Consider the following 27273-nt stretch of genomic DNA (forward strand, 5'->3'; position numbering starts at 1 on the left):
AACAGGTAAAAAAAAAAGTGAAAACATAGCTTTAGGTTTCATGAGTGTTAGTCTCCCCGGTGAGGCTAATGTTTTTTTTATGTTTATTTGTGCGCATGGGTGGAAAGGTAGCGCTAGGTGACACATACTGCAACAGTGGCTTACTGTGTGTTCTGGCTCCTGACAGATAAAAGACTCACACACACAAACACAAATCCACATCCATGTGAATCCTCAGGATTGTGATATGCAGGACTAAACCACCTTTCGAATGTCATTGTCAGTTTCACTGCCAGTGTGCTCAAAAAAAGCACACACTGCAATATACTGTCTCAGCAATGTCAAACTTGCAGCAGGCTGTGTGTAGTTTGTGGTGTCCTGCGACTGTTTTCTTTTACATAATGTGAAGTCAGGACGAATATTTCATGGATGAAAATAATACAGCATGAAACGCTTCCAAATAATCCTGCGCTGCATTTCCAGCCTCATTTTCCCAGTTCAGGCCTTGATGGCCTTGATGTTGACATTTCTCTGTCTTTATCTGCCATCTGTGAGTTGATTGGGGTGCTTAGGTCAAAGACAGCAATGGGGGCTTACCATGTAATGTCATAATCAATCCATTTGTCTTCAAAGAATCCAGTTCTGCCTTTTTGCTCCCACCCTTCATTTCACACATCGTTTTGCCATCATTCATTCTTCCCATTTGATCTTTCTCTTCTGTGCCTCTCTTTTGTCTGCCTGTCTCTCTCTCCCAGCAACCTTCTCCCCCTCTTTCTATCTGTCTCCCTCTCTCATGCTGCATTATTTACTGTGTGGAAATGCCTAAAATTGCCTGCCACTGCTTATTATAAGATGCATTTGTCAAGGGCATGGATTAGTGTCTGGTTCTGACAGCCCCAGTGCATCTTGGGAAAGTCAGGGAGAGGAGACTTGGATGGGAAGGGCAGGAGAACTTGGAAGGGGGGTGGGGAGGTTATGGCCCACTGTCCCTGTGTCGCATGGTGGTGTGAGGTGAGGTGCTAAACGGTTGTTTTATGCAGAATAACCTTGGTGGCGTGCTGCATTAGTGACATCACAGGCTCCGTCGCGCTGCATTGACCAACGTCACAGCTGCTGCAGCACGACTTGGCTGATATGCATCCCTTATTATCTTCCTCTTCCTCTCTCCTTTCTCTGCTGTCCCCCTCTATTTTCACTCCCCCTCAATCTGTGTCCTGCTTGTTTATTGTCCCAGTCTATCGGTTATTTTCTCTCACTTTTAACTTCCTCTTCCTTTTTTCTTCCCCTCTCTCTCATCTGGAGCTGCAGCTGTGGCTATGCTGTAACATCACAGCTTTCCCTTCAGAACGATAGTCATGCTGGAAAACACTTGTTCAGTTTGAAGCCTCTGCATAATGAAACACAGGCTGGTGTGGTGCAGCTTTTCCTCTCTCTGAGATTTTCTTTTTTTTTTTTTTTTTTGGTCTCTTTTACATCATTCCAACTCTCAGTCCAGCTGTTTATATCACCTTCCTTGTCTTGTAGTTCCCTGGCTATGGGCCACTGCTCCTTCATCCTTCATCTTCTCTTCATCCTCTTTCCCTTCTCTCCATCCAGAACCTCACACTGACATTCAGCAGCTTGGCAGTTGATCCCCTTGGCTTGGTGGGAGAGGTTAAGGAAGCTTCTGTGGCTGCTTCCCCATATACCTTTCTATCTCCCCACATTCCCTTCTTCATCCGAGAGATCACTTCTCTTTTTGCCCCCCCGCCCACTACCCCACCTCCCCTCCACACCGCTCTCCACCTTGATCTGCAGGCTTTGCTAGAGCAGCTCCTTAAGACCCCTCTGACAGGATACAGTTACAGCCCAGTTTGTCATCATGATTTACAAGAAATACGTGATCTTCTAAGTGACTGCATGGCTGCAGTGCCCCCGGTTTACCATGCCAGCTCACGTCCTGGATGCCATCAGGCACACACATAAAGCAAACATACACAACTGGGCTCATACAAACATTACTCATCACTACCCCTGCCTCCTCTACCAAGCCAGTCTATCCCCACTCCTGAGCCTGCAGTCAATGTGATGTCCTAAGTGTCAGTCAAATCCTCCAGGCCTTTCAGCACCTATTGCAGCTGTCAGCCGCTCTTCAAGACCTTGAATCTCACTCTCCCTGGCACCTAACTGTAATCCAGCCGTTTAATAATCATCTTCATCATCAGCCCCTAGATAGAAGAATTATTTGGCCGACATAGCACATGGCATGGCGCATCTGCTCACTCTGTGTATTTGTGGAGATAGCAGGGAGCTATCTGACTCAAGGAGCCTGTTGGTGTTTTTAGCTGAGGCACACATGAGAGACGGGAGATAAAGAACGGGTAAACAGATGGCAAATAGGGTTACATGACCACCCCCTACCAACCTATGTGTGTGTGTGTGTGTGTGTGTCAGTGTATTTGTCTGTGTTTTTGTTTCACAGTCACCATACTGTGAAGGTGGACCACTGGCGACAGCTCAGTATAGCAGCTATGCATCTCATCTGCCATGTTGTTCACGACTCACATACCTCTGTGCAGACACACAAACATACACAGACTACAGACAGACTCTCCTGATGTCCTGGTAGTCTCCTGACAAATGACTCACCTCTGTTGTTTACCCTCTGAATAAAACACATTAGCTAGTAGCTAGCTTTTGTTTAGGAGATTAGCCACACTAGCTTCTGCAGCAGACCTCTGCACTATTTCTTTTCTTTGCTGGAATGCAGGATGATCTTAAGTCTTTGAAAACCTCCGGACTCAGAATCCACATTTTATCTTTACTGTGAGATATCACAGACAGGGTCTCTGTTGGCTGTTAGCATGTATATTTAGGCAAGCAGTTAAGTCCGGGACTGTGCAAGAGCCTGACCCTGTCCAACCAGCAGCTGAAGGCGATCACAGTATTTACATTTTAAGAGCCCACATATGCCCACTGATAACACAATATGTGCTGTTATAACATGTGTGTGTATGTGTGTGTTGTAGGAGGGAGGGTTGTGTCAGTGTGGGGCTTATGGGTCCTCCATGCAGATAGCGTGGCATCCCACTGACCCCAAGCTCAACTCCCCTCGGCATGTCTGTCAGCATGGCTGAAGTAATGAAAGCTGGAGCCAAGTACTGTCAGGGTGTATGTAGAGGTTTAGACTACAGAAGACGTATGTCACTTTGAGCTGAGCAGTCATGACAAACAGATTACCCAAAATAGATTTACTGGTAGTCTGAATATCCTGCATGATAATTTATTGTTAAGTCAAAAACCTGACTATAAGATGACTGAGGTACAAGAGGGTCCGAAAGGTAAAGGTCTCAGATGTCTCTTTCACTACATCATTGCATGACTTTGTTCCCCTTGCTTGTAATCCATCTATTTATCCACTGGAAACCTGCCTGCTGTCTTTGGCTCAAGTCCCCAGAGCATATTAAATACCATGCTATCATAATGACATGCATGTGTGCACAGGTGTCTAATCCAACGTGCAATGTTTTATTCACCTGTTGGCATCAGTGTTCACTTACACCAAACATGTATTTTTTCCATCTCCTCCCACAGAGCCAGGCAGAAGCACATTACAAAGGAAACCGCCATGCAAGAAGAGTCAAAGGCATCGAAACCTCTAAGAGTCGTCCTCAGGAGGGGGACAAGCCTCATACTGTGCCCCCCACCTCTTCCCCGTCTCCACCCGGAGCACCAGGCACGGTCTCAGACAGCGAGCCCAGTAAAGCGGGTGAGAGAGCAGGAAAAAAACTAGGAACCGAAAAAGTGCTTGTGTGAGTTTTGTTGTAGAAATAATCATTTCAATCCGTGCAGGATGTTCAGAGGCTTATCGTTTTGCTGGAAATGAAATGGAAAATATGCAAGAATAACAAAGGCATCTAATCACAGCGGCTTTGCTGTATATTGTTCTTCTTGTGAGCATCTTGGCTCTGTGTGTGAGGTCTGATTTGACTGCAGCATATCTTATGGACAACCACACACTCCCGCAAACCACAGAAAGAGTTTGCACTGACAGCAGTGTTTATGTGGAAAATAAAAATTGAATTTAGAGATGTTTGTTTCGTGGAAGATTGGTAGCTTAATAAAACTTTTAGATGCCAAGACTTCATTCTAAAGTGACAAAAATTATTTAAAAAAATGTTAAAATAAACTCAGAGTACTGAGGAAGTTACTTTAAAAGTAGGACACAGATGAAGCAATGAGTTCCTGTCTGTGACTTTGGACACATTAAATTTCATTTAGACATTAAATTGAGCTTTAACTTCAAAGGAGTGTGTCCAAGTTAGTCTGAATGCAGCAACAGTTATATAAGCACTAGCAAACGCTTGATGAAAACATGAATCAGGTTGATAGGAAAGTTAAACTAAAAACAGAAGGAATCTGACCCCATTTTCCAACAGGGTTGAGAAGCTAGAGCCAAAATTGAAATTTTAGTGTAACCTTAACCGAATATTTATTATGTATTGCACATACAAGACTGATTCAGTTCATTACAATCAGTTCTATCTTCTGGCAAAGGGGAAAATATTTACAACTAAGATTGCCTACTTGGCCAGAACGCAGATCGTAAAGACAGTGTATGTAGTGCAAACAAACATATAAATGTTTGCTGTCATGAGACAGATGTAATCATAGGCCTGTTTTTGTCTTAATCTAGGACAATACACTGATGCCTTTTATTGATCTTGTCTGGCCAAGAGCTGAGTAGCACAGAGAGAATGGACTAACCAACATGAAAGCCAGACGTCAGGTGTCTTGCCTTCTGAGTGATAGGTTGATCAAAGTAGAAGCATCATTACTGTACCACAGACAATCCTCTGTATTAGTCCAGTCTAACCACAGCATTGCTTTGTTCAGCTGGGCAATGCAAAAGTGGTTTGGTGTCTGACCATTGAGACTGTGAGCAGGCGAGTTGGCATAGAACACGGATACATACCAGATTTTTGGCATCTTTTCAAGGAACCCCATTGTGGTGTGCGTATGTTTGTGCATGTGTGTGTGTGTGTGTTTGCACAATCCTGAGTGAGATATTGAGAAGTGCAACACCAAAGAGTCAAAATAGACTATGTCCAGGGTGGTGGTAATGTGTGCTAAGACTGATTGAGAAAAATAAAGATGACGCCATTGTGGAAGGGCCACAGAAAGGACAAGAGATGGCAGCTGATATGACTTTAATGAAAACTAATTCACTGTTGGCATGTTCCTTTATTAGTTGGTAAGGATACAGGGCATGATTAAGACATTGCAAGCTCTTTCTTTAGCAGTATGTCTTAAGCTCTGACCCTGTTGTCTCAGTCTTACTTAACCTCTCCCTGACTTGATCATCTTCCTATTTCAAGCTATAATTTAGAGACTGATTGCTGTGTGCCTATGCCCTTCTCCTTTCTCCACCCATAATTTTCCATTCCCTCAGTGTCACCACTCTGTCCTCGGCTCAAACATGAAGCAATGAATAGACCGGTCATGTTTTGGTGACATTTACAAAGGTTTCTGTAGCTGACTGTTTACCAGACATTTCCACCTTATTGACGGGAGGACACAGAGCAAACACGATGAATGAAAAGATGAAACTGAGATCCAGCAAAGTCCAATATGCTGCCAAATGCCAGAGCAAAGGCCTTAGCATGTCACCATCTTCGACTCTTTTACTATCCATAAAAATAACAGTAATTTATTCTGGCTGATCCCAGAGTAGTAAGAAGCAAGTCTTTTTTCACTCACCCCCCCTCACAGGGGATCTGAGATCAGCTCCAGGCCAATCGCCATTAGTGAGACTTCCCGGGGCGAACTCCAACAACATGGGGAGCCAAAACAAGCCTGCCATGATTGAGATCTGAAAGTAGCAACATGTGAAAGAATGCCTTTTTCCATCCAAGCCTCTTTCTCGTGACCCTGGAACCTTGTCTCTCCCTGCTCTCCCTGAGTTTGTGTGTGCTTGTTTTTCTGTCATAGGCTGTCTACTGGGACAAACTTCACACTCAGTTGTGGACAAAACCCGTGTCCCCATTTTGGAAATAGCAGATTTTTGGTTCACAGGAAATGAATGCAAGTCTATGTAATGTCCCCAAAAGTGGCCTATGACAACGTTTGTGTGTCCTGCGTGTCATCCTGTCCCACTGCTCCATGGTGAGGGAACAGATCTCTGGGAGCAGGCTGCTGTGCATGACCTTAACTTGGAATGCAGCATCCGCAGAACGGACACTGTAGTTTGCGCTGTGGAGTCAAACACAGGTCACGGGTTAGTCTGAAACTGACTGGGCTATACACATATATCTATGCATACACATATACACAAACAATGTTGTTAGGCCTGTGCGTGCACACATTCAGAAGGACGAGGAGGAGATTTCCCACAGTACAAATCCCTTACAACCCAGAGCAGCCTTCGTTGTTGATGTTGAGTGTTTTTTCCTGTGAATGGTCGATTTGTTGTAATGGGATTTTATGCAATATCACAATATTCTGAGACATTCCCATATGGTATTGCTATGATGACCTTGTCCTTGTCTTTTACACTGTATAATTTCTCATTAACATATTAAACGTGGTCATGAAGCAGGATCAGTGATGGCCATAAACAGGAAACATTAAGACCTTGCTGAGGGCTAAAACAGTGAAAGGTCAGTTACGGTTTGAATGCTGATTCTACTTAAACCTTATGGCAAGCAGAACAGGTCATGAGTTTTGCAGCCCTTTAAGAGTTTGTGGTCAGTGTTACCCCCAAAGAGGAGGCTCTTGGCTTTGGGGGATTTGGCCAAGAGAACTGAGGGTTTGGCTGCGCCTGCAGGCGATGGCGAGGCAGCTGTTTACTTGGAGAGAAACTCTGCTCTTTCCTCCCTCCTTCCCCTCCTCTCTATCCCTCTGCTGTGTGACACTCCCACTCTAATGAAGGGCCCTGTTAAAACCACCTGATATTATAGCACTCTTTAGTCCACACAAACACACACAGGCGCACACACACACACTCAAGGTCAATTAAACAGATGACTTTCATGTGAGGGCTAGGGTTGCATGGCTGTGAGGTGACTGCACTATTGAGTTACACAGAGCTGATATGCTTTTCATGCTCTGTCCATATTTGTTGTTGGTCTTGCAAGTGAGTTTTCAGGGAATTCCGGGATTTTTCCGCTGTGGTTAGCTATTTGATTAAATATACCTGCAATAACATGAGTTGCTGATTAATATAATTTGCTTGTGTGTGTGTGTGTGTATGTGTTTGTGTGTGAGAGTGTGACTCAGACTTCGGATGTAGGCCAGACTGGGAAAAAGGCACCCAACTGCATTATGAATGAGGCACGGGTCTAGTAGGGCCAGTGTTATGTTTCGTAGCTCGTTAATCATTAAGAATGGGCATCGGGAGCAGCACTGGTGGCAGACAGTCATCCTGCCTCAGTAACCCTTACCCCTGATCACACACACATACACACACACACACACACATACAATGAAACAAGCCTGCTTACAAACTGCCATACCCACACTGAGTCAGTATCTCAGTCTTGTGGTAAACCTCCTCGTATCTGACTTGAAACTCAAATTACTGCAAGTCTGTATGATCTGTTTACCTTGGTTTTAATTGCACTGCTGTTTTAATTTGACATTTAAAATAAACAAAGCATATGCATCACCACATAATGTTCCACCTACACACAGATTGATTACAGCAATTACATTTTATATAACAACAACAAGCTTGCACATTGTTTGGTTTCTAACCCTATGGGATCACTTGCACTGTGCGTAGAATGGGGAACATTTGCTTACACCTTCACTCGTTAATACACTGCCTTCTACACCAGTTCCAGAATCGGATATGTTTTATATTTCCAAGAAGCTATTGCAGACTAGAAAAAAATTTCTCATTTAGGGAATCAGGATGAACATTGACTCTTGCAGTGAACAATGGAAGTTCCTTTGGTCTGAAATTGAATTGGTCTGTATTAAATCCCATGGCTTTAGCAACAAAACCGCTCCCCATGGACTGCATACTATATACATAGTTTTAATTTCCTGAGGTGGATTAAGGCAACACAGACACACCAGGCTGCAGTAAAGCATCTGGACTGAGTTATCTCCCTCCGCTGACCTCTCCCAGTGAATAATGCCTTCTTCTGTCGGGCTATGAGGCCGGCAGGGGCAAAGGTCAGTCAGCTGCCTTATCAATGTTTGATTAGACTTACATATCCCTACTTTCTGAAGAATCAAATAACTCTGAAAGTGGGATTCTCAGGGCAAGAAAACATTGAAATTTGACTGCTCTATGCTTTTCATTTTGGTCAGAAAATATGACAAAAAGAAACACTTTGCTGCTCATTGAGATGACTGATTTTGGGTTGTTGAGACAGACACTGGATGACTGGCTATATGACGCCAGCAGTCAGCCCACAGCCGAACTTGTGCTAAGGGGTATGAGTGTAGGGGACATCTACTGTGGTATGAGGTGAAACAGCGACTGGATATGACGGTTCAGTATGGCGCAACTCCGGGCTATCATGGATCATGAAATCCCTCACTACTATCTGGCCATCCACCTCCATTCCCCTCCACTTGGTTTTAACTCAAACCACATGTTAAGGACACTGTGGATTCTGGGTGTGTTTCTCAGCATTGTGATGAAATCATGTGCACTTCACCAACAACACTGAAACTAACTAAAGAACTTACTTTGGCTTCTCTATCATTCTGCCTTCCTGCATTTGCAGGTACAACCTCTGCAATCAACTCAACCAGCTCAGTTACTGTAGCAAAGTAGGCACATTTGATCACAAAGCTCTTCGAAAAGTACTTTCCCTCACTCAGCACTTTGATCCAGACCTGGTTTATGGACTCCTCAATGCCATAGAGAGTCCAAGTAAGAAATATTCTTTTTTTTTTCTTTTTAACCAAACATCTGTTTGACAAACGCTCAGTGCAGCCAGCAGCTCTGCAGCTGGAAACTTCCAATATGGAAAGAGAGAGAATTTCAATCTTGGAAAGCAAAGGAATGGAAAGCACTCAGAATGGCATCTTCATCAGAGATGATGCAATAGAGTAACCAGAGCAACTCTGTAGTTATACAATACACAAATTATCATAGTCACATAAGAATCTCAGATTGGAACAAAAACATAAAAATATCATAGCCCCCATGGGCTCTGTCATGTGACAACATGACAAAGCATGTGGAGATCCTTAAAAAGGAAATTGGGCTGTTAAAGTCAATATTTGTTTTCTTCCCAGAAATACTCCATCTTATCCCTTTAATACTATGATCCAGTGGGGCTTTTGCATTGCCTGCCTTTGGCTCTACATCCTGTGGAGTTTTAAAAAGGGGCCTGCTGGTCCCTACTGATGGGGGGGGGTTCTGAATACCCCACCCAAATTTAGGGGGTCTTTTTTCAGCCAACACCCACTGCTTTGTGAATACCGAAGGCATTGCGTATGGGAGTGGCTGACCAGAAACATGTGTTTGGAAATGTATGCATAAACATGCTCTGTGATGAAAAAGTAAGCATCATACCTTGAAATTAAAACTGCACAGAGAGAGAGAGGGAGAGGGAGAGGGAGAGAGAGAGAGAGAGAGAGAGAGAGAGAGAGAGAAAGCAGAGGGAAAAGCAAGAGTGAGGGGAGAGCTCACTTAATGATATTTTCTTTGGACTTTGTGTATTGCCTGTGACAAAGCAAGTGCCATTTTGCTTCAACCACAGCCAAAAAACAATAGGTGTGTGGGAAAGAGTGGAAAGTGCACAGGCTGAAGTGTCTATTCCTCTCTTTGGAAGATTTTCAATAAAATAACACCACATCAGTGAAAGAGTGGCTTGAAAACATCTCTTTACACACATGAGACATACGTTTTCCTCCTCTGATCCACTCTATGTGAAACTTGAATTAAAAGGAGTTCTTTCTGACCAGCTACAATCTATACAGTAGGAAATAAAAAGCACTTCCACCTGCAAGCACTTTACGTTGGTTTGTCTGATCTATGCAGCAGACCGTGCCGTCCACATTCAGTTGGGAGTGGTTAGTGATGTGGTTTGACATAGCGTTTTTTTTAGGGGAACTTTGCTTCACCACAGAGTTTAAAGACAATGAAGTCAATAGTAAAAAACTTTATTGTTTGAGTTATGAACTTTTTGGACTATAAAATCGGTGCTTTGATTTTTCTCCATACTGCTTTTGACTTTTGTTTCTTTCTTTGTTTCTCTCTTTGTTTTTGTAGATGAAACACGGCCACTTTCACAGTTAAATGGGCCCCTGCTGGCCCCGGGGCCCCTTCCCACTCTTACCACCCCACCTACCCCACCCATGGACTCCCCCGTGCCCTCAGTGTGCCCCCTCCTACCCAACCCAACTCCTCCCTTGATCCCCCCTTCCTCATCCTCCCCAGGCTGTGGCAGTGGCAGCACCAACTCAGAGCAGCCAGGATCCGGACCCCTGGGTTCAGGAGCCGCCGGCGCCTCGGCCTCCAGCAGCCCGTCCAACCCAGAGACAGAGGAGGACAAGGCCAAGAAACTGCTGTACTGCTCACTGTGCAAGGTGGCGGTCAATTCCTTGTCACAGCTGGAGGCCCATAACAAAGGTGGGTTAATGTGTGAGCTTTGATACACTAAAATTACTGTAGTTCTTGTGCACGTTCCAGAAATTAGCTGGGAATCAAGCCACGCCGGATTAACTGTAACAGGATCGTGATGAGTGTCATTTCAGCTTTGCTTGGATTCTGCTCCTCTTTTTACTTAAACCACACTGCTGTTGTTGCTGAAAACAAAATGTATCACAAGTATGTGACGCACAGGAACCTGACTGCAGTCACTGTAAGTGCACCTGTCTGGGTTCGTGAATTTGAGCGGAGAAATGCTCTTAGTAAGTGTTTCAAGTTGAGTGTGGCCCAGCGCTGAGAGGAACACTGATCAGCAGAGAACTGATCTGTTTGAGACTGACAGACACAACCTCTGTAACCAAACCCCTGCTCTCCTGGTTTCAGGAGCTCTGTCAAGGTGCCTCACCTGCTAACGCACCCACACCCGAGCACACTTTCTTTACTCACAAAAGATTCACGATTGATCTCGTCACTTGCAGCATGCAGTATAAAAAGTCTTCCACATAGCCTGAAACCTTTCTCTTGAACATGTTTTAGAGGAGGATGGCTAAGGTGGGTAACCACTGCATGGGAGATTTAGTGGCAAAACAAAAGAAAAATAAGCTGTTATGTGGGTGAGCTCACCACAATACCAGCTTTAACATTCAGTCAGACAGCTTTCACACATGACGACACTTTCTCAGGGCTCCAAATACCCCTGAGGTGCCTGCTGCCTGCTTTAATCCTTCATGCCCTACCAACTTAGGGCTGCCTGTGACCTTGTTTCCCTCTGAGGACAGTTTCTATCTGATGGATCTCCACTCTTTCTTTGGGGAGTTGTACTCTCCTACACATACATCTACTGTACATGAAGAAAAAACTACAGGGGCCCAAATGACTCCACATCAGTGTAACTCTATCCCACTTGCCTTGTGTAAAGTTTGGCCCAGCCAACCCAGCCAGACATGAGAGCAGCCAACAAATACCTCTTAATGTTGGATAAAGTATTAATCAATAAAAATGCAATCACTGCTGCCATTATGGTCAGATTAACCTGTGAAAGGCTTTTTGGAATTCATGTTTTATCATTCTGTAATTAATTCTTTATCATTTTAACAACTAGACAGCAATAAATTTGCATTACATCTGCCCACCAGCACATTTACGATGTAAATGCACATGGAAGTAAAACAAACCATCTGAAAATGATACCAGGTCACAGCCTGCTGTCAGCTAATTGGCTCCAAAATTCAACCCGTGGATGGGCAAGAGTTGAAACTGTCGAAACTCTATGAGGGAAATGATCTGGAAGTAATCACCCTTACTCATTCTCTAAATCAAAACAATGCATGTTAGCAGGGTTCAAAAATAAAAGCATATGTTGTGCAGACGCAAAGACATGAACAGAGTGCGTGGCACAGACTGAATGGAAGAAAGGACAAATAAAGAAAAGAGAAAGCACAATGTATGTAATGTTGTTTTAATAATTACACAACAGTTTCCTGCCAACCCATTGCCTGTTTTTGTGTTTTCAAATGTGCCTTGTCTCCTTGTGTGTTGGCTCACAGTGAGTCAACCTTACAAAGACAAAAAATCCACTGGGCTGTCCATTGTCAGACGAAAATAGAACAAAGGCAAAAACAGACACCCCAAGAGCACATTCCTGGCCACGAGTGAAATCCGTCATTCCAGCCCCTTCGGAGCCCACATCCTCCATGTTCCCCACCAGCCACACAACCCGGACAATTTTGCTCTCTTCTGTAGCTTAACTGTTCAAAGGGATTTTAGAGAGTGACTCAAATTCAAAGTCAGACCCAGTGATAGTGGGTTGAATTACTCTGAGAGTATAGAGGCATAGCAGTAAGGGGGAATAAGAAGCCCGAGGGTCAAGGGTGGGGTGGGGTGGGTGTGGGCGGTGTGGGAGGTGTGACTAAAACTTCTAAGAACAAAATGTAATTATTTAATGAGAAACTATTCTGGCACACTCTCTAGTGTGTTGCTTTGTAGACCACTTAAAAGGGGAACTTATATGTAATGGCACTTCTCTCAATGCAATCGCTATTGTAAATTCAGCCTGTGGGATTTGTTCAATTTAAGAATATATAGAAAATACTGAAACATGCAGCTCCATAGTTTAGAATCTCTTGTAAATTCTTTTCAGCATGTTTGAAACATTTATTGCCAACATTTGACAGAATGCCCTTTTTCCGCACAGAATACCACAGAATACATTTTTCTGCTGGAATCAAGGTTTTGTTATTAGCAGGGTGTGGGGAGACTATGGGGAGTTCACAAGTAATTGTGTTATTTCTTATTCTTGTTTTATGTCCAAGAAACACATCTGTTACATTTTTATTTAACTGTTTTGTGTCTAGTGTTACGCACATCTGTAATGAAACAGGTCAGTATTTTGATCACTCAGCTCTATTAATCATTGACAGAAACAATGACTGTTCAATCAGAAATATGACCGTATCAAGTGTGGACTTCATTGAGAGTTAGATTTTAGTTATCTTTACGTGTTCCCAGTTTTACAAAACACTGGGCTTCACATCTTGATAGTTTGTTAAAATTATGATATTTCATCACATCAATATGTAGTGACATAGTATGAAGCATGGGTGTAATGATCTTACAGCACAGCAAATGCTTGGATTGCAAAATCCATCCCAAGATAAGATCCATCCCAAGATAATAACCTACTCTTAAATTTCCAAATTTTGACATTTACGGTCAAAGTTATTGTTTTTAAGAGTGAAGGCTCAGTGGTGCAGCACTGTCTGTCACTGTTGGTATTGGCACATGTGGTTGATATAATTTACTACAGTGCGTGCTGTATGACCTTATGTCAGCCTCTCCACTGAATCAAACATAGACAGTTATTGCAATATTAGAGGGCTTTATGCTCATCTTCCAGATCACCAGCTGCACAGCTGTCTGACTGCAGCCCTCTAGTGGTAAACATGCAGTACTACAACTTTGTATTGCAACATGTTCTGTATGTTATGTTGGACATTTGTGGTAATTTACTGGAAAAAAAAGACATATGTCCATTTCTTTCCTTTTATGTTCAGATATTTGTCACTGTCACTGTTTCTCTGTTAGTGCTTTGAGCTACACAGAAACGCTGTCCATCCTCATTTACTTAAGACAGGTGAAAGCAGTATGACTCATATGTTATAAATAGTGCTACATCTCCACTTTATTACTTCATTTTATTTTATTATCGTCTAAAAATGTCATTTCATATTGGTTAATGACATTGCTGTGTTTTTGCTTGTGTGTGTGTTTCTGCCTGCAGGTACCAAACACAAAACTATCCTAGAGGCACGGAGCGGGTTGGGCCCCATCAAGGCATATCCTCGCTTGGGCCCCAAACCCAGTGGAGAGCAGGGAGGGGGGCCGGTGGACCCCAACACTCAGGAACGAACCTTCCACTGTGAGATCTGCAATGTGCGGGTCAACTCTGAACTGCAACTCAAACAGGTAGGAGGAAGAAGATTTCTAACCAGCAGTCCAGAGACTTAAGATATAATCAGTCCCAAAACTGTATATGTCTTTGCCTTTTCACATGGCTGGATATTTCATCCATTTTAATGGTCTAATTTAGGAAATATTCTCACTTAGGAAAAGTGGGACTAACTTATGTTCCTGTGTTTTCTCCTCTTAGCACATATCAAGTCGAAGGCACCGGGATGGCATGGCAGGCAAGCCTAACCCCCTCCTCAGCCGACACAAGAAGCACAGGGGGGCTGATCTGACGGTAACCCTCCAAGTTTCACTGTTTAAGTCCAACTCCTTCTATGATAGAGTCAGCAAACCTGAGCTCCACAGAGCAAATAGACAGTGATGATCAAGAACATAAAGTCTTGCAGGGCGTATTTGGAAAGTGTTGATCTGATACCTTCAAAAGCCTGCCAGTTGTTCTGTTTTGGGTTGTGTCCTCCTGAAAACACTAACTCAGCTGGGCTGAAATCTCTGCATTATGACAGATCAAAAGAGTCTGAAAAGTAAGGTCTATATCTGTTTTCCCTGCATATGTTGACCTTCTGGAACTAATCATTTTTATCCCTCTCTCTCTTCTCTCTCTTGTCTTGTCTCCTTGTTCACCCCCTTCTGTTTTTAGTCTTCTTTGACCTTCTCCAAGGATCTCACCAAAGCTTTGGGTGCGGGGCTCCTGCCCAGCCCCTTGGCTGTTGCTGCAGCAATGGCCGCTGCAGCTTCCTCAAACCCATTGGCCCTCCGTGCAGCAGCTCCTGGGCATCACCCACACCATCACCTACTGCAAGGCCCGCCTCTTAGCCACGCCATCCTAAGACCGGCCCCAGGGCCCATCCGCACCACCCACGGGCCAATCCTCTTCTCCCCTTACTGACACATCACCCTCCAGACTTCGGCCAGTCAGGAACAGCCACTCCAAAAGCACACTGTGAAGATACAAACATGATCAACAAACAGCAATCAATAGGGGAAAAAAATTCAATCATTTAAATATTGAACTGAGAGAAAAGCACGGGAAAGCGGAAAGGAGTAGAAGTATATGTCTCTCTTTCTTCCCTTTACCTGAAACTCTCCCTCCATTTCAAAGACTTCTGAGTGATCCGCAGATGGAATGAGCAGAGGAGAGATATTCATTATGCATTGAACTCCCTTGTACATCTCTCACCTCCCATGGTCCCTCTCCCTTGCGCTGTGGCCCTGTCATGGCCACCTCGATAGCTACAGAAGAAACACATGCAGACGTTTCTAGGAACATTACCCACATGTAGTGTTACATAATTATTCTGGGCCAGGTTGGTTTTCCTCTGTCATCACGGCTCAACGTGTTCTTCTCATCCTATGCACCTCAAAAACCAAGACAATAATGTTATGTCAGTAGGGTAGCTGCTTCCATCGGTCTTTGCTGTATGCGTCACATGTAGCTGTGGCGGCCTCCATGGTACTGTACATGTCCCCTTCTGCGCCGGAGGCCAGCAACTCTTCAGTTTCTGACACTAGATCCTCGCTAGATACAACATGACTTTGGCTGACAGGCAGGTGGTAGCCGCATCTGAACATGTCTGATGGTTGGGGGGGGGGGGTCAAGAGAGCAGAAAAGTGACTGTGGGGGATTGCACTCCCCTGTCATTTTCTGAAAGGGTGAGGTGAGAGGAGGGCTGGCACGGGTCAGTGGATGGATTGACCCCAGGCAGCATGCAGACACACACATGCCCGAATGAATCTGCGTTTTAAAATAGACTGTACCAACAAAAATTGCTACAGGGCACATCTGCCAACCTTAGTATTAGTCATAGAAGAGCCTCACCAAAGGGGAGAGATGATGGAAGAAGCAGCAGAAGTAACACATTGGTACATACTGTACAGCTGTAATGCGTTTGATGGCAAGATTCTGTGATTTTACTTAGAGTAATTGAAAATACTACACTGCAAAGAGCAGAGTTCATGTGTATTTGCTGTGATTTCTGTTCACATCAAGCCATCAAAAATTGACATCCTCAACATCACCCTGGTCTTCATAAACAGGTTGATTCACTATGTAGGTGGAGGTGCATTGATGTATTCATGTTGTTTCTGCATGCAGCCGCGCAATAAGGTCCTGCAGGTTCAGGCTTCTGCATCATTGGGTTGACCTCTTCCATCACTGCCCTATCCTCCTCACCTCCCCCATATCCAAAGGGTCATATGAGTCTATGGTAGAGGGCACATCATAACACTGGCAACCATTATGCTGGAAGGGAACAAATTAAAGAGAGGAAGACGAAAGTCAAATACATTCTTGGAGAAATGATCTTGAGCCGGCGTGACAACCGAGCCAGAAGCCCAGCAAGGCCGCCCAGAGTGGGAGCCGAGACGTCCAGCCCAAGGCATCTATCAATACTTCCTGTCTTACAACTGAAAGCCATGAAATGCACCATGATTTGTTTTCTTTTGCAAAGACTGGTGAGCACTTTCTTTTGTTTGGTTTGGACTCTTTGTGTTTATATCACACATAAAAAAGAGCAAAATAGAAAACACATAAAAAATATTTTTGTAGGTAGGAAATGTTAATAACTGCATCCACTAAGTGAAAAGTAGAAAGGGGTGGAATTATTGGATGGTGGATTATATAAGTGTTGAATCAGACACACTGACACACAGGCTGAAAAAGTGACTCAGCAGGGAGCCACAAAAACTAGCTAAGCAGCAGCAGACCTGTCTTGCTCGACAGCTTGAAGCTATCACCCTTTTCTGAACAAGATGTACACTGTGCCCTTTCATTGAGAAGCAATGAGCTCTAATGTCTTACCTTTGTCTGAATATTGCAATGCAATGAGCAATTTTTATCAGAGTGACTTGTTATCATTGTGACATGTTGTGACATGTTGTCTGGAGTTGTGTGTAAAACTAGGAGCACGCCAGCTGACAGACTTTTCTGTTCTTCCGTGAGGAGTGCTAGCCCTCCAAGGGATTTAAAGAGGGACAGAGAGAAAGAGGTGTAGCTGGGCTTAGGTAGCGACCCTTCATATTAAAGGGCCTTTTTACTATGGTAATCTCTGCTTGGGGAACAGGGTACAACGCCAGGTATCAAGGGATTAAAGATAGATGTGTTCAACAGGCTTTTTTTTTCTTAGTTGGACTTACTGAATTGCATTATAATTTTTTTGTGTGTGCGAAATGTGCTTAAGTGAAAATCCTGAGGAACATTATCAATGCCATTACTTAAAGAAGAAGCTGGCTTGGTGTCAGCTTCCACCGTTGTGCTCTTTTTGTTGCTGAACGAAACCTCCTTTGCAGAGTTCATTTTGTGAGTGAGATACTATTCCAGGATCTGTGCTCTCTTTCCTGTTGGTGTGTGTACTATATGTATTCTAGTGTGTGTTGGGACCGGCTCTCTCCCCACTTCCCACCAATCAGAAGCAACCTGGAGTTATAAAGTGGCCTAATACAGTGATGGAGACAAAAACATGCACATGTTTGGTTTAGGAAGATTGATCAATCACCCTGGATTCTATCAGACTACAACGACCCAACCTAATCAAAGTACTGAAACCTTGTCCCTGGTAGGTCAGTCAAGTAGCAACACCACAGATATGTTCATATTGTCCTTGATATGTTCTTTCTGTGGTAACTCCCATCGACCCATCCTCATTATCCACATATGGGAAATAAATGTTAGATTCCTATTTTCTGGGCAGGTATTTCATGTTAGCTGTGTTTAGGCTACTAGCCTTAGCCTTATTCTGCCCTCAGCCTCTCCCAGAGCAGAGAGAGAGAGAGATGGAGAGGCTATGGTGTAATTTTGTCTTGCCAATAAAGTTATTTTTGAATTTCATTGTCAGAGGGGACAAAGAGTTTGTATGGCGAATTGTAGCAATACCTGACTCATTCTGGCTACTCTTGTTTATTGCAATAAGAAAATTAAACAATAAATGTGTATGTGAGTAAAACATTATAAATGTAATTTAAATGAAAAAGAAACTTTATGGTAAATACTATTGGTATCAAGAGAAACCATGGTGGAAAAAAGTAAATGTCAATAAATCATTAAATGAAACTTATGTTTGCAGAGTTTTTATGAATCAGTTATTGTGTGGTCCAGCACTTTCTATCAAGTGCCAGAGTTCATAAAGGAAAAAAAAATCTCATACAGTATCTCTAATACATTCACACATTATCTCTCAATGCATCACAGCCCCAGTCTATACACTATATATGCTGCTAATACATTATCAAATTGCTAAAAAAGAAACCAGAGATTATGTCATTAGGAGAGAATTTTTGAAGCCAGTCCATTGACAGGGAATTAGTATTTGTTTTTAGGATGACATAAAAAAAAAAAATTTAACCACTGTAAATTCAGGACTTATAACTTTTAGTTGTGAATCACAAAATGTATGCCTGTAAAATCTGCTGCCATAAATTAGGAGTTGCTCTGTTATTAACTCACCATGGAGAAGCTGCAGAATTTGTCCCAAGAAAGAGTTACAATCTCGCCTCTGTTCCTTTCAAACAAAGGAAAGACTTCCAGACTGCTCCAAGAGGTCACAACACAAATTTCAGGGGTGGTGGATAGATGGGAAAGGAAAAAAAGAACTACCCACATTTAGATTTCAGTTTGTTTGTCTTTACTTTGCTCGAATTGTTGCTTTTTTCCTCTGAAATGCCCCTTCAGGGCTACAGTCTAATATATAGACTCAGAAGCAAGTTTATTGGTACACTTTGTCAGGAGGATTCCCCGTGAATTTGGCCATCTCATGGTTCCAGCCCAGGAACTGCCAAACCACTCCCAGTCCCTATGTGTTATAGATAGAGGGCAGTTGTAATGTGTTCAGAACAAAATGTTTGCAATTTACATTTACAACGCAATTGCAATTTTGGGTTTAGGAGGTTATTTAACTGTCAACTTATAATATTTATATTCAGTGTAAAAGATAAATCACTGCTGAGTTAAATGACTTACTAATTGTTATATCCTGGAGCAGGAGAAGTTACTGCCTCTAAAAACAGGACTGCAGCTTCTCCTAGGAGTTCAGACCATGCTGGCATTAGCAGGCCACAGACGCTGCCAAGGACCCTATTGTAAAAAGAGCATGGACTGGTGCTTTCTTATTTGATTGTTTTTTTCAGTTTTTGGCCAAGATAATCTGCACTGTAGATATCCACTGTTGGAGGAAAAAGAAATAAATACTTGGACTTGGATATTGAATGGCCTTTGCTGCTCGATCAACCTCACACACACCTGTACAATCTGTACACCTCTAACTATCATGCAGTCCAGTGCATCATCAAAACTAATTATGACTTCAATGCTAAAACCTGTAATTTAATTAACACCTATGGCAGTGTCAACACAAAATGAACATTATAAGCTACACACAAGTAGGCTTTTTGTTTCTAATAGGTGTATGTAATGAAGTGGATAGTGATTATATTTGGTATCCTTAGAAACATTTTTTTAGTTTTCAAACTGTTTAGTTTGAACAATTGAGCATTTCACCAAGCAACAGGATTTTGTAATTTGGGAAGACATTTAAACATAAACACTGCAACTTTTTAGTGAGTCATGCATCTTGGCTGCTATCAGACATGGCTGAATCCCCTTTGTGAGCAGCAGATGCAGCGAGCAGGCGGTGGGGTGGGGTAGGGAACTGGTGCTGTATTGTACTGCTCTCATGAAGAGTAGCATTGTTCCGTCTGGAGAGTATTGCTGATTTCCTGTAAGAGACAACCCTCATATTGTACCCCAGGGACTTTTTTTTTCAACCATTTCTAACCACAGTGACAGCAGTTTCTCTGCATCTTGTAACAATACACAGTTCAGCCACTAGATGGTCCTCCTGTTATGACTGGGAAACAGGTCCACTTCAAACAATGCAGTACATAGCTGAAAAGAGGTGTTTATTCTGCATCTCATGAGCAGTCCACATTATTTGCACATCAACTTTGTGTAACACTGTAGTGGTTAAGATGTATTAATGAAAACTCATGATCAAGGACACTCAGTCCTCATGCACAGTATTCATAATGTTCTGAATACAGCACATTATATAGAGTTTCCCTTTCAGCTCTGTGAAAATATATATGTGAAAGAAGAATACATAGCCATGTGCTAGAGAAAAGGCCAAGAGCAGATCAGACAGATGGTTGCTATGCTATACTTTCTTTATTGCCACACTCATCAAAGACACCATAAAACTAAATGATCCATCAAATTTCACTCCTCAAAGATGGATCTTCAGATGGTATGTTGTTAGGATGGAAGTACTGCAGTCTGTGGTAGAAAAAGTGTAACACGACTCAGATGTCACAGGCAAGTCACACACACATTTGCATACTTGCTTGGAAGTATGGGAAGATGATCATTTTTATAAATATTAATTTGATTTATGTGTAGACATAAGAAATTAGTATTAGTATTAGTAAATAACAAATGGATCATTGAAAGTTATGAAAAAATAAATGTTTAAAAGCCTGCCAGTGCAATTAATTGTACATGTACACTTAGGCTGCTTTAAAGATAATTATTACACACCCTTTTTATGAAATGTTTGTTAATCATCCTAAATTAAAAAAAGGTGGTTCTCTACATTGAATTTGAAATACCTCCACCAAGACATTTTATTTTGCCAAATATTTATATATATATATATATATATATATATACACACACACACACACACATATATATATAATTAAATTACTTTTAGAATAACACAGAAAGAAGATATGAGCCCTCAGGAGGTTTATTTCTCTTTTTTTAGCACAGATTTGGATTTTATTTTTTATTTTTTTCATTTCTACAGATCACAATTCCTAAAAGCAAAAGCATAATGGCATGGTTCTGTGAGGCATACCCAGAAGCTCTTGAGAGCTCTATGCATCAACATGTGGCAATAACACAGAGAGATGGTCAGACAGAGATCTTCAAATGGAATCTGAAGAGGTAGAGATACGCACCTGCACTTTTCTCTAAATGGAAGTCTGCATCTGAGAGCAGCGGGTATTTTATTTGGTCTCCCTTTCTTTCTTCCTCACTGGCTCCTTCTCTCTTTAAAGAGATTTTCGTTACACATGTTCTATGCAAAAGGAAGATATGAGACCGAGCTTTGATATTAATGTGAAAGCAAGAATGTCTTTTTCTGCTTGTTAAAATAAGATAAGATTGCCAGTTATTTGCTGATTTTTGGCAAGATTTGAGCCTTAAGGAAAAGAAAAAAAAGAGATGATGGAATCCGGATCAAATTTGTGTATGACAAAGATGTTATAATTGCTCTCTGTGCAAACGATTCCAAACTAATTTAGATAACACATTCTTTCAAGGATTGAATAAGCTCAGAAAAAGGATTCTGGATTTTCTGCATTTTCTTTAGAATTACAAGTAATCTGCAGAAATCGAAAAGCAAAGGATAAGAATCTTTTTTAATGTTTACCACACATTTTCACATTGTTGACAGTAAATTTTGTAGCATATTTTAATTAAAATCAGAATATCAATCCTCTAACTGAACCTTTATACAAAGTATTTTATTGTGGGTGTAAGGTTACTTCTATTGAATGAGACTGATGCTGTTCAATAAATCAAAATTGTCTGCACGAAGAATCAATCATTTACAGGATATTAGTCCTGTTAGAGTATAAGCAAAAAAGCTTTTAAAAGCTTTTACAAAATAAAAAAAAAAGTCATGACAGCCATTAACTTTTATGAAATATCTTCTGTGCCAACAGTTTCCACTGCCTCAAAGTGCGTACACACTGTGCTGCATTTCAACTACAGAGAGAGCAAGTGCAAGCATGTGATCATGATGTCACATCCCAAAGATGATACCATATCAAATGCAGAGTGGCATGGAACAGGACATCATCAGCATGAAAATATCTCTCTCTCAGTGCTATAGTTAAGGTTAATCCAGGCGTGTGCCCTCCCGTCTGGCTCCATGAACAGGAGTTGGCAGGTTCAGGTGCATCAGTGAGGAGATAATTAGTTCAGGCTCCACAGATAGTCTGGGAGGAGAGAGAGAGAGGACACAGTGGAGCAAACGAGTCTGTAATCTCATTTCCTTAACTAGTCACAAAATTGTGTTGAGACCAACTGCAGCGCTTGGTCTTAACATTTCAGCTTGTTGTCGTTCCTCAAATGCTGCATGTCATTATCAGTGTTTATGAAACTACTTGGGGAGTTACACCTGTATATACTCCAGAATTACACAGCAGTATATGCTCATCATCTCAGAAGTAAACATTTTCTTTTTATTTGATTTTAAGACTTGACTTTGTCCAACTGCATCATGTCCATTAAGTCTACCTCAGTGCCATTTGTGTTCTTTGCTTTCTATATTCCAACCACTCTCACCCTGCTGTGACAAACACTTATCATATATCACCCTTCGCCATAGTATTTCTGAGGAAACCTGAAGACACAGCACTGGCATCTGAGGAAGGCATTAGAGGCATCAGCCCTCTGACTAATATCTGTCCTCTTCAGGGAAATTAAGTCAATCCTCAGCAATACATGCAATAACCAATCTCCCACTCAGGGTCACACAAAATAGCCACATTCCCTCAGGTAATATCTGGATACAAGAGGACTATGTCATACAACACTCATTTAGGTGCACAAAAGTGAACCTTGAGCTTGCCTTTTCTTGTCATTAAGAGCTCTAAAGTGATGACTGTTTCTCTCACATCCTAGTCATGTCTCAGTAGTTTGAGGGCTGAGCTAACAGCAGCTAGATGGCTCAGTTGTGTGGGCATGGAAGCAGCTCGAGACAAAAGCCACAGTTGTCTGCAGAATGGTCTGCAGTCCTTCATGCCAGAGTAGGCGGTCAAGGCAAATTGCCCTTCTGCACTGACGCAGCACAGGCCATGACGGGAGTGAATCTAATTAACTGTTCTCAAGCAGTGAATGGAGACCTTTCAATAAAACGAAAATTTACGGTGTGGTGACACAGATTTTTGTCCTTGAGCGAGAAGACGATTTTAGGAAAGGAATTAAATGTACTATAAATTAGCATGTTTATTTAAAGGCTGTTGGCTATTGCTACATTGTCTGCATTAGCATTAACAGCTCAACTCCATTGCCCTACTCACTGAGAGCTCACTCCAGCAGTGGAAAGTAACTAGGGTTTTGATTCATTACACGTCACAGCATTTTATTTTCAAATACAGGACTCTCCCATATTGTATGGGATTGGTGACAACCCTAAAAATAACCCTCTGTTTTTTTCCTACTGAAGTCAGCATGCTAACCAGTCAGCCCCAGCCCAGTCTGACTTTCTCATCACTTTCCGATATCAAGTCACTATACTGTCCATTCTGCCCTAAAGAAGGAGGGCTGCTACTCCTCTATTGTAAATGCAACTATGGCTGAAGCTCTTGGCAAAACTGGTAAGTTAACAGCTGTTATTGCAGACATTGGCTATGTAGCAGTAGCCAAACCTACAATTAGCTTTTTGTCAGGAGGTGGAAAGAACTAACTTACACTACATTGATGACAGGAAAAAACTTCCCTGAAGAGTAACCTGAATTCATTGCAGTAAGACTGAAGGGAGTGTGATGTTAAAAGCTCATGTTCTGATTATGTTTCCTCTGAAACATATTGTCATGAGGTCAGTGAATTCAAAGGCAGAAGAATCTTTTATTAATCAGTTATGAAACACAAATAGTTGAATTAACTTGAAATTAATAAAACTCGTATATTCATGTTACATTAATGAGAAAAAAACATTGATTCCTCTAAATGCCTGTATGATGTTTACCATGTAGATAAAACAGTTTTTATTTAGTCAATACATTTTTTGAAGCAGGGATTTTGACTTTGATTTTGACGGGTGTCAGTAATAGTGTTAAAGATGGCTCCATTCTACTCAGGTGACCCAATATGCAGTGTGACAGCAAGCCAGCATATTCAATACCAAGACCCTGAAACGAAAGCATCTGAATGAAATTCTGCCATCATTAATTCTATTATTTATTATTACTTTTTTATACAGTATTCCCACAGTGACATCTTAAAATGTCTTGGCAAACCTAAAGTTAACAACATGCAGGCAGTCAGATGAAGCAAACAAATACCCTGAGCTAAACTGCAGCACTATAATTATTGACACTGACACTAAACATGAATACAGTACAGGTGCCAAGGGATATGATAGATCAAGTGATTTATAGGGGCGGTACATTTTTATTTGCCACATTCAGACTGGATGATCAGGATTGAAACAACAGGTTTGAAACAAAACGGATAATGCAGTTCAATATTGTTCATTTTTATTTTGAAATGTATTCATTTTAACTACAACTAACAAAAACATTAGGACCAAGTATCACCTTTACACACTGACCCTCTGGTATTCAAGCTCCTGCCCAGCTGATCTACTACCGTCCATACTGTACAGCTGCTTGCTGATGTGATTACCGAATGGGCACAGTGAGTCACAGATGTCTTTCCAAGAATGTTCAAGCTAAATCTCCCACAAAACATCCAATGTAAACCCCGGAGCACTTCAGGAAATGATGGCGATGAAAATGATGGCGGGACGAGTGGGGAGACCGGGGAAACAGTGACACTGAGGCTTGATGGTGAGACACAGTGTGAAAGATAGTGTGTCACCTTTAATTAGATGATGAGTTACTGACGGAAGGAAACAAATAATGTTATCATTCAAGAGTATCCTGTAGTGACAGCCACTCACTAATTATCTTTCTGTCCCCAATGCCTGTGTCTTGCTTCCCTCAGATCCAAAGCAATGTCTCACTTTCACACACTGCTGTTGTCAAATATCACACTAAATATCATAAATGATAAACTGACATTTATGAACAAGTGTTTATCTTTGAGATTAAGCATCTAAAAATGTAGGAGGAGGAAAATGAGAGAAGTTGTGTTTTATATCTGTTTTAATGGAATTGCAGATGCCCCCTCTTAGCTCCTTTACATTCTGTTCTAGACAGGTGTTTTCAGTGATTCTGGCTGATTGCACCTCTGTTCAGGCTGAAGTTGGACAGAGCTAAACTGAGAATAGACATTTTTCACAGCAATTTTTGTCTTTTTGTAGAGGGAAAATGACACTTAATGGAACTTGCTATCATTATTAATGATGCATATTCCATTAAGTGTTCCAGTAGGTTAGCATGCACAACACCAGGGCTATGAAATTATCATTATTAACTGCACCAATGTCAAAATGTCACGGATGCTACAAAAAAGTTAGTTGGGTCCCAGTTACATATTGTATAATACTTCTAATGAGGTTCTGAGAAAAGTGACAAATTTAGTATACTTTACAAAGTAAGTATGCTTTTGATGTACACTATTGTTCCATGGTGCAGTCCACCTGGGAAATGGAGGAGATGCTCACAGGTGAAAAACACTGAAACATTTCATGGATGTTGGTGAGACAGTTTTCCATGATCCATGCAGAACTTGGAAAATAAAATAAGTATAAAATGTCTGGAAGAAACTCTCTTGGCTGTGCATGGCATCCTGAGGATACTATTTGATTGCCTATTGGCTGAGTTATTGCATTTCCTGTCACAGTAGTTTAAAAAGATAAAGAACATTAATTTATGTATACAAAGTGCAAAATCTACTGTGACAATAGTATAGTACATGATACCTAAAATTCAACTGGTATGTAGGATTAAGCATGTGAGTGAACAGTAATAAAAATCATAAAAGTAAGTAGATGACCATAAACAGCCTGTGCACAGTCCTGAGAAGAGGTCTAATCAGGCCAATAAGTGGAAAAGTGGTGCTTGCAAAGGTTTTAAATGTTAAAAGCAACTGGCCTTTCACAGTAGACAGCCTTGTATTTGTATATACTGTATTATCATGAACAAATCACAGTATAGTCATTATAATCAGGACATGGTGCTGTCAGATAACAATCTCATTATACAGTTGTGGCAGATTTATAATGAATTATGATGCATGCAATTATCAGATAGTGATGCATAATGAGTTCATAATATGCTCCCCATCCTCACAATAGACTTTAAGTCATCCCAGTGTCTTATCAGTTTTTATCAATCTTGGCCATCCCTGACATCCTCTGGCTCAGATAGTCAGTTGTTACAGTAAGTGAGGTGGAATAAAGGTGTAGTCCATCCATCTGCTGTGTTGCTGACAACCCTCTGTTAAGACAAACCTAAAACACAGTCGATAATTTTGCATGGACTGAGCAATTTGCCCTCATGTCTAGCGTGACAGACGTGGTGCCAGCTGTGTTTACCAGGACACTGTGTGTTATGAACGTAATCACTTTACCAGCCCCTGCCTGCCTGTTATGGATGGCACTTGTCATTTACAGAGGAGAGCCCAGGGCCATCAGTCATCTCTGTGCTCGAGTATGTGTGTGTGTGTGTGTGTGTGTGTGTGTGTGTCTCCTTACTGAACAGAAAAAAAATAAAAACGCTACAAAAATACTTTTACGTTTTGTAAAGCTGCGATCTCATTGTTGTTCATTTATTAACCATTCATTCTGTATAGCATGAAAACTAAACAGATAAGATAATGTGAGTGTGAACATTTCCTAGAATCTGTCTTCTAGAATTTTGTCTACAACTTTTATTTTTTCTTTTTATTATTACATTATAAAATCCACTATATTTGCGTATAATCCACTACCTTAAATGCAACCAACAAAACCTGAAACTGTTGTGATGTCGTCCATGTGAGGAGACCTCTGTTGCTGTTTATAGCTGCTTTAGCTTTGCCTTCACGAGAAACACAACCGTGTTGATGTGTCAGGACTGATCAGTAACTGACCCCTCATACAGTGAAAGCAATAACAGCTGTTTCTTGAAGGTAATGTGGCCAGCAAATTAGGTGAGTGCTCCATGAATAATGTGTTTCATTGACTTGGTCTCTAGTGAAAAAAGACAAAGTGGGGCTCAAAAATGCCAGCAGGCATTCATAGCCAAGTTTTTTATTGTCTCTGAAATTACCTCCTATGCAGGACTCACCTTTGGTCCAGTCTTATCATTGTGGCAATCTATAATATGTATTCTGCTTTGAAATTCAGAAATAATGAGCATACAGTGGGCAGGAGCCAGTGGTGGATTGTAACTAACATGGAACCTACTGACCATATTAGCAAATAAAGAACACAGGACTGATCCAATCCCCTCAGGAAATGACTGGGATAATTGTAATAGAGAAGAGTTCAGATCAATGTAGCCAATAGTATTTCCAGCACTGTCATGGGAAATTTTCAACGTTGTCTCATGGGCATCTGTCACAT

The 27273-nt window shown here is 41.7% G+C and overlaps 1 protein-coding gene across 3 annotated transcripts in view; it reads left to right on the forward strand.

Moving 5' to 3' along the window:
- znf385a (zinc finger protein 385A) overlaps nucleotides 1–18086 on the forward strand; it is a 54165-nt gene extending 36079 nt beyond the window's left edge. For all 3 annotated transcript variants that reach the window (XM_071476188.1, XM_071476187.1, XM_071476189.1), the window contains 5 exons: nucleotides 3553–3727; nucleotides 10196–10555; nucleotides 13854–14038; nucleotides 14223–14315; nucleotides 14679–18086. In XM_071476188.1, coding sequence (XP_071332289.1) covers nucleotides 3553–3727; nucleotides 10196–10555; nucleotides 13854–14038; nucleotides 14223–14315; nucleotides 14679–14927 — 1062 coding nt within the window. In that variant the 3' untranslated portion in view covers nucleotides 14928–18086. The remainder of the gene's footprint in view (nucleotides 1–3552; nucleotides 3728–10195; nucleotides 10556–13853; nucleotides 14039–14222; nucleotides 14316–14678) is intronic.
- Nucleotides 18087–27273: the final 9187 nt, after the last annotated feature.

Source organism: Trachinotus anak, unplaced genomic scaffold, assembly GCF_046630095.1.
Source record: "Trachinotus anak isolate AG129_WGS33_773 ecotype Australia unplaced genomic scaffold, CSIRO_AGI_Tana_v1 ptg000004l, whole genome shotgun sequence".
Classification (NCBI taxonomy): Eukaryota; Metazoa; Chordata; class Actinopteri; order Carangiformes; family Carangidae; genus Trachinotus; species Trachinotus anak.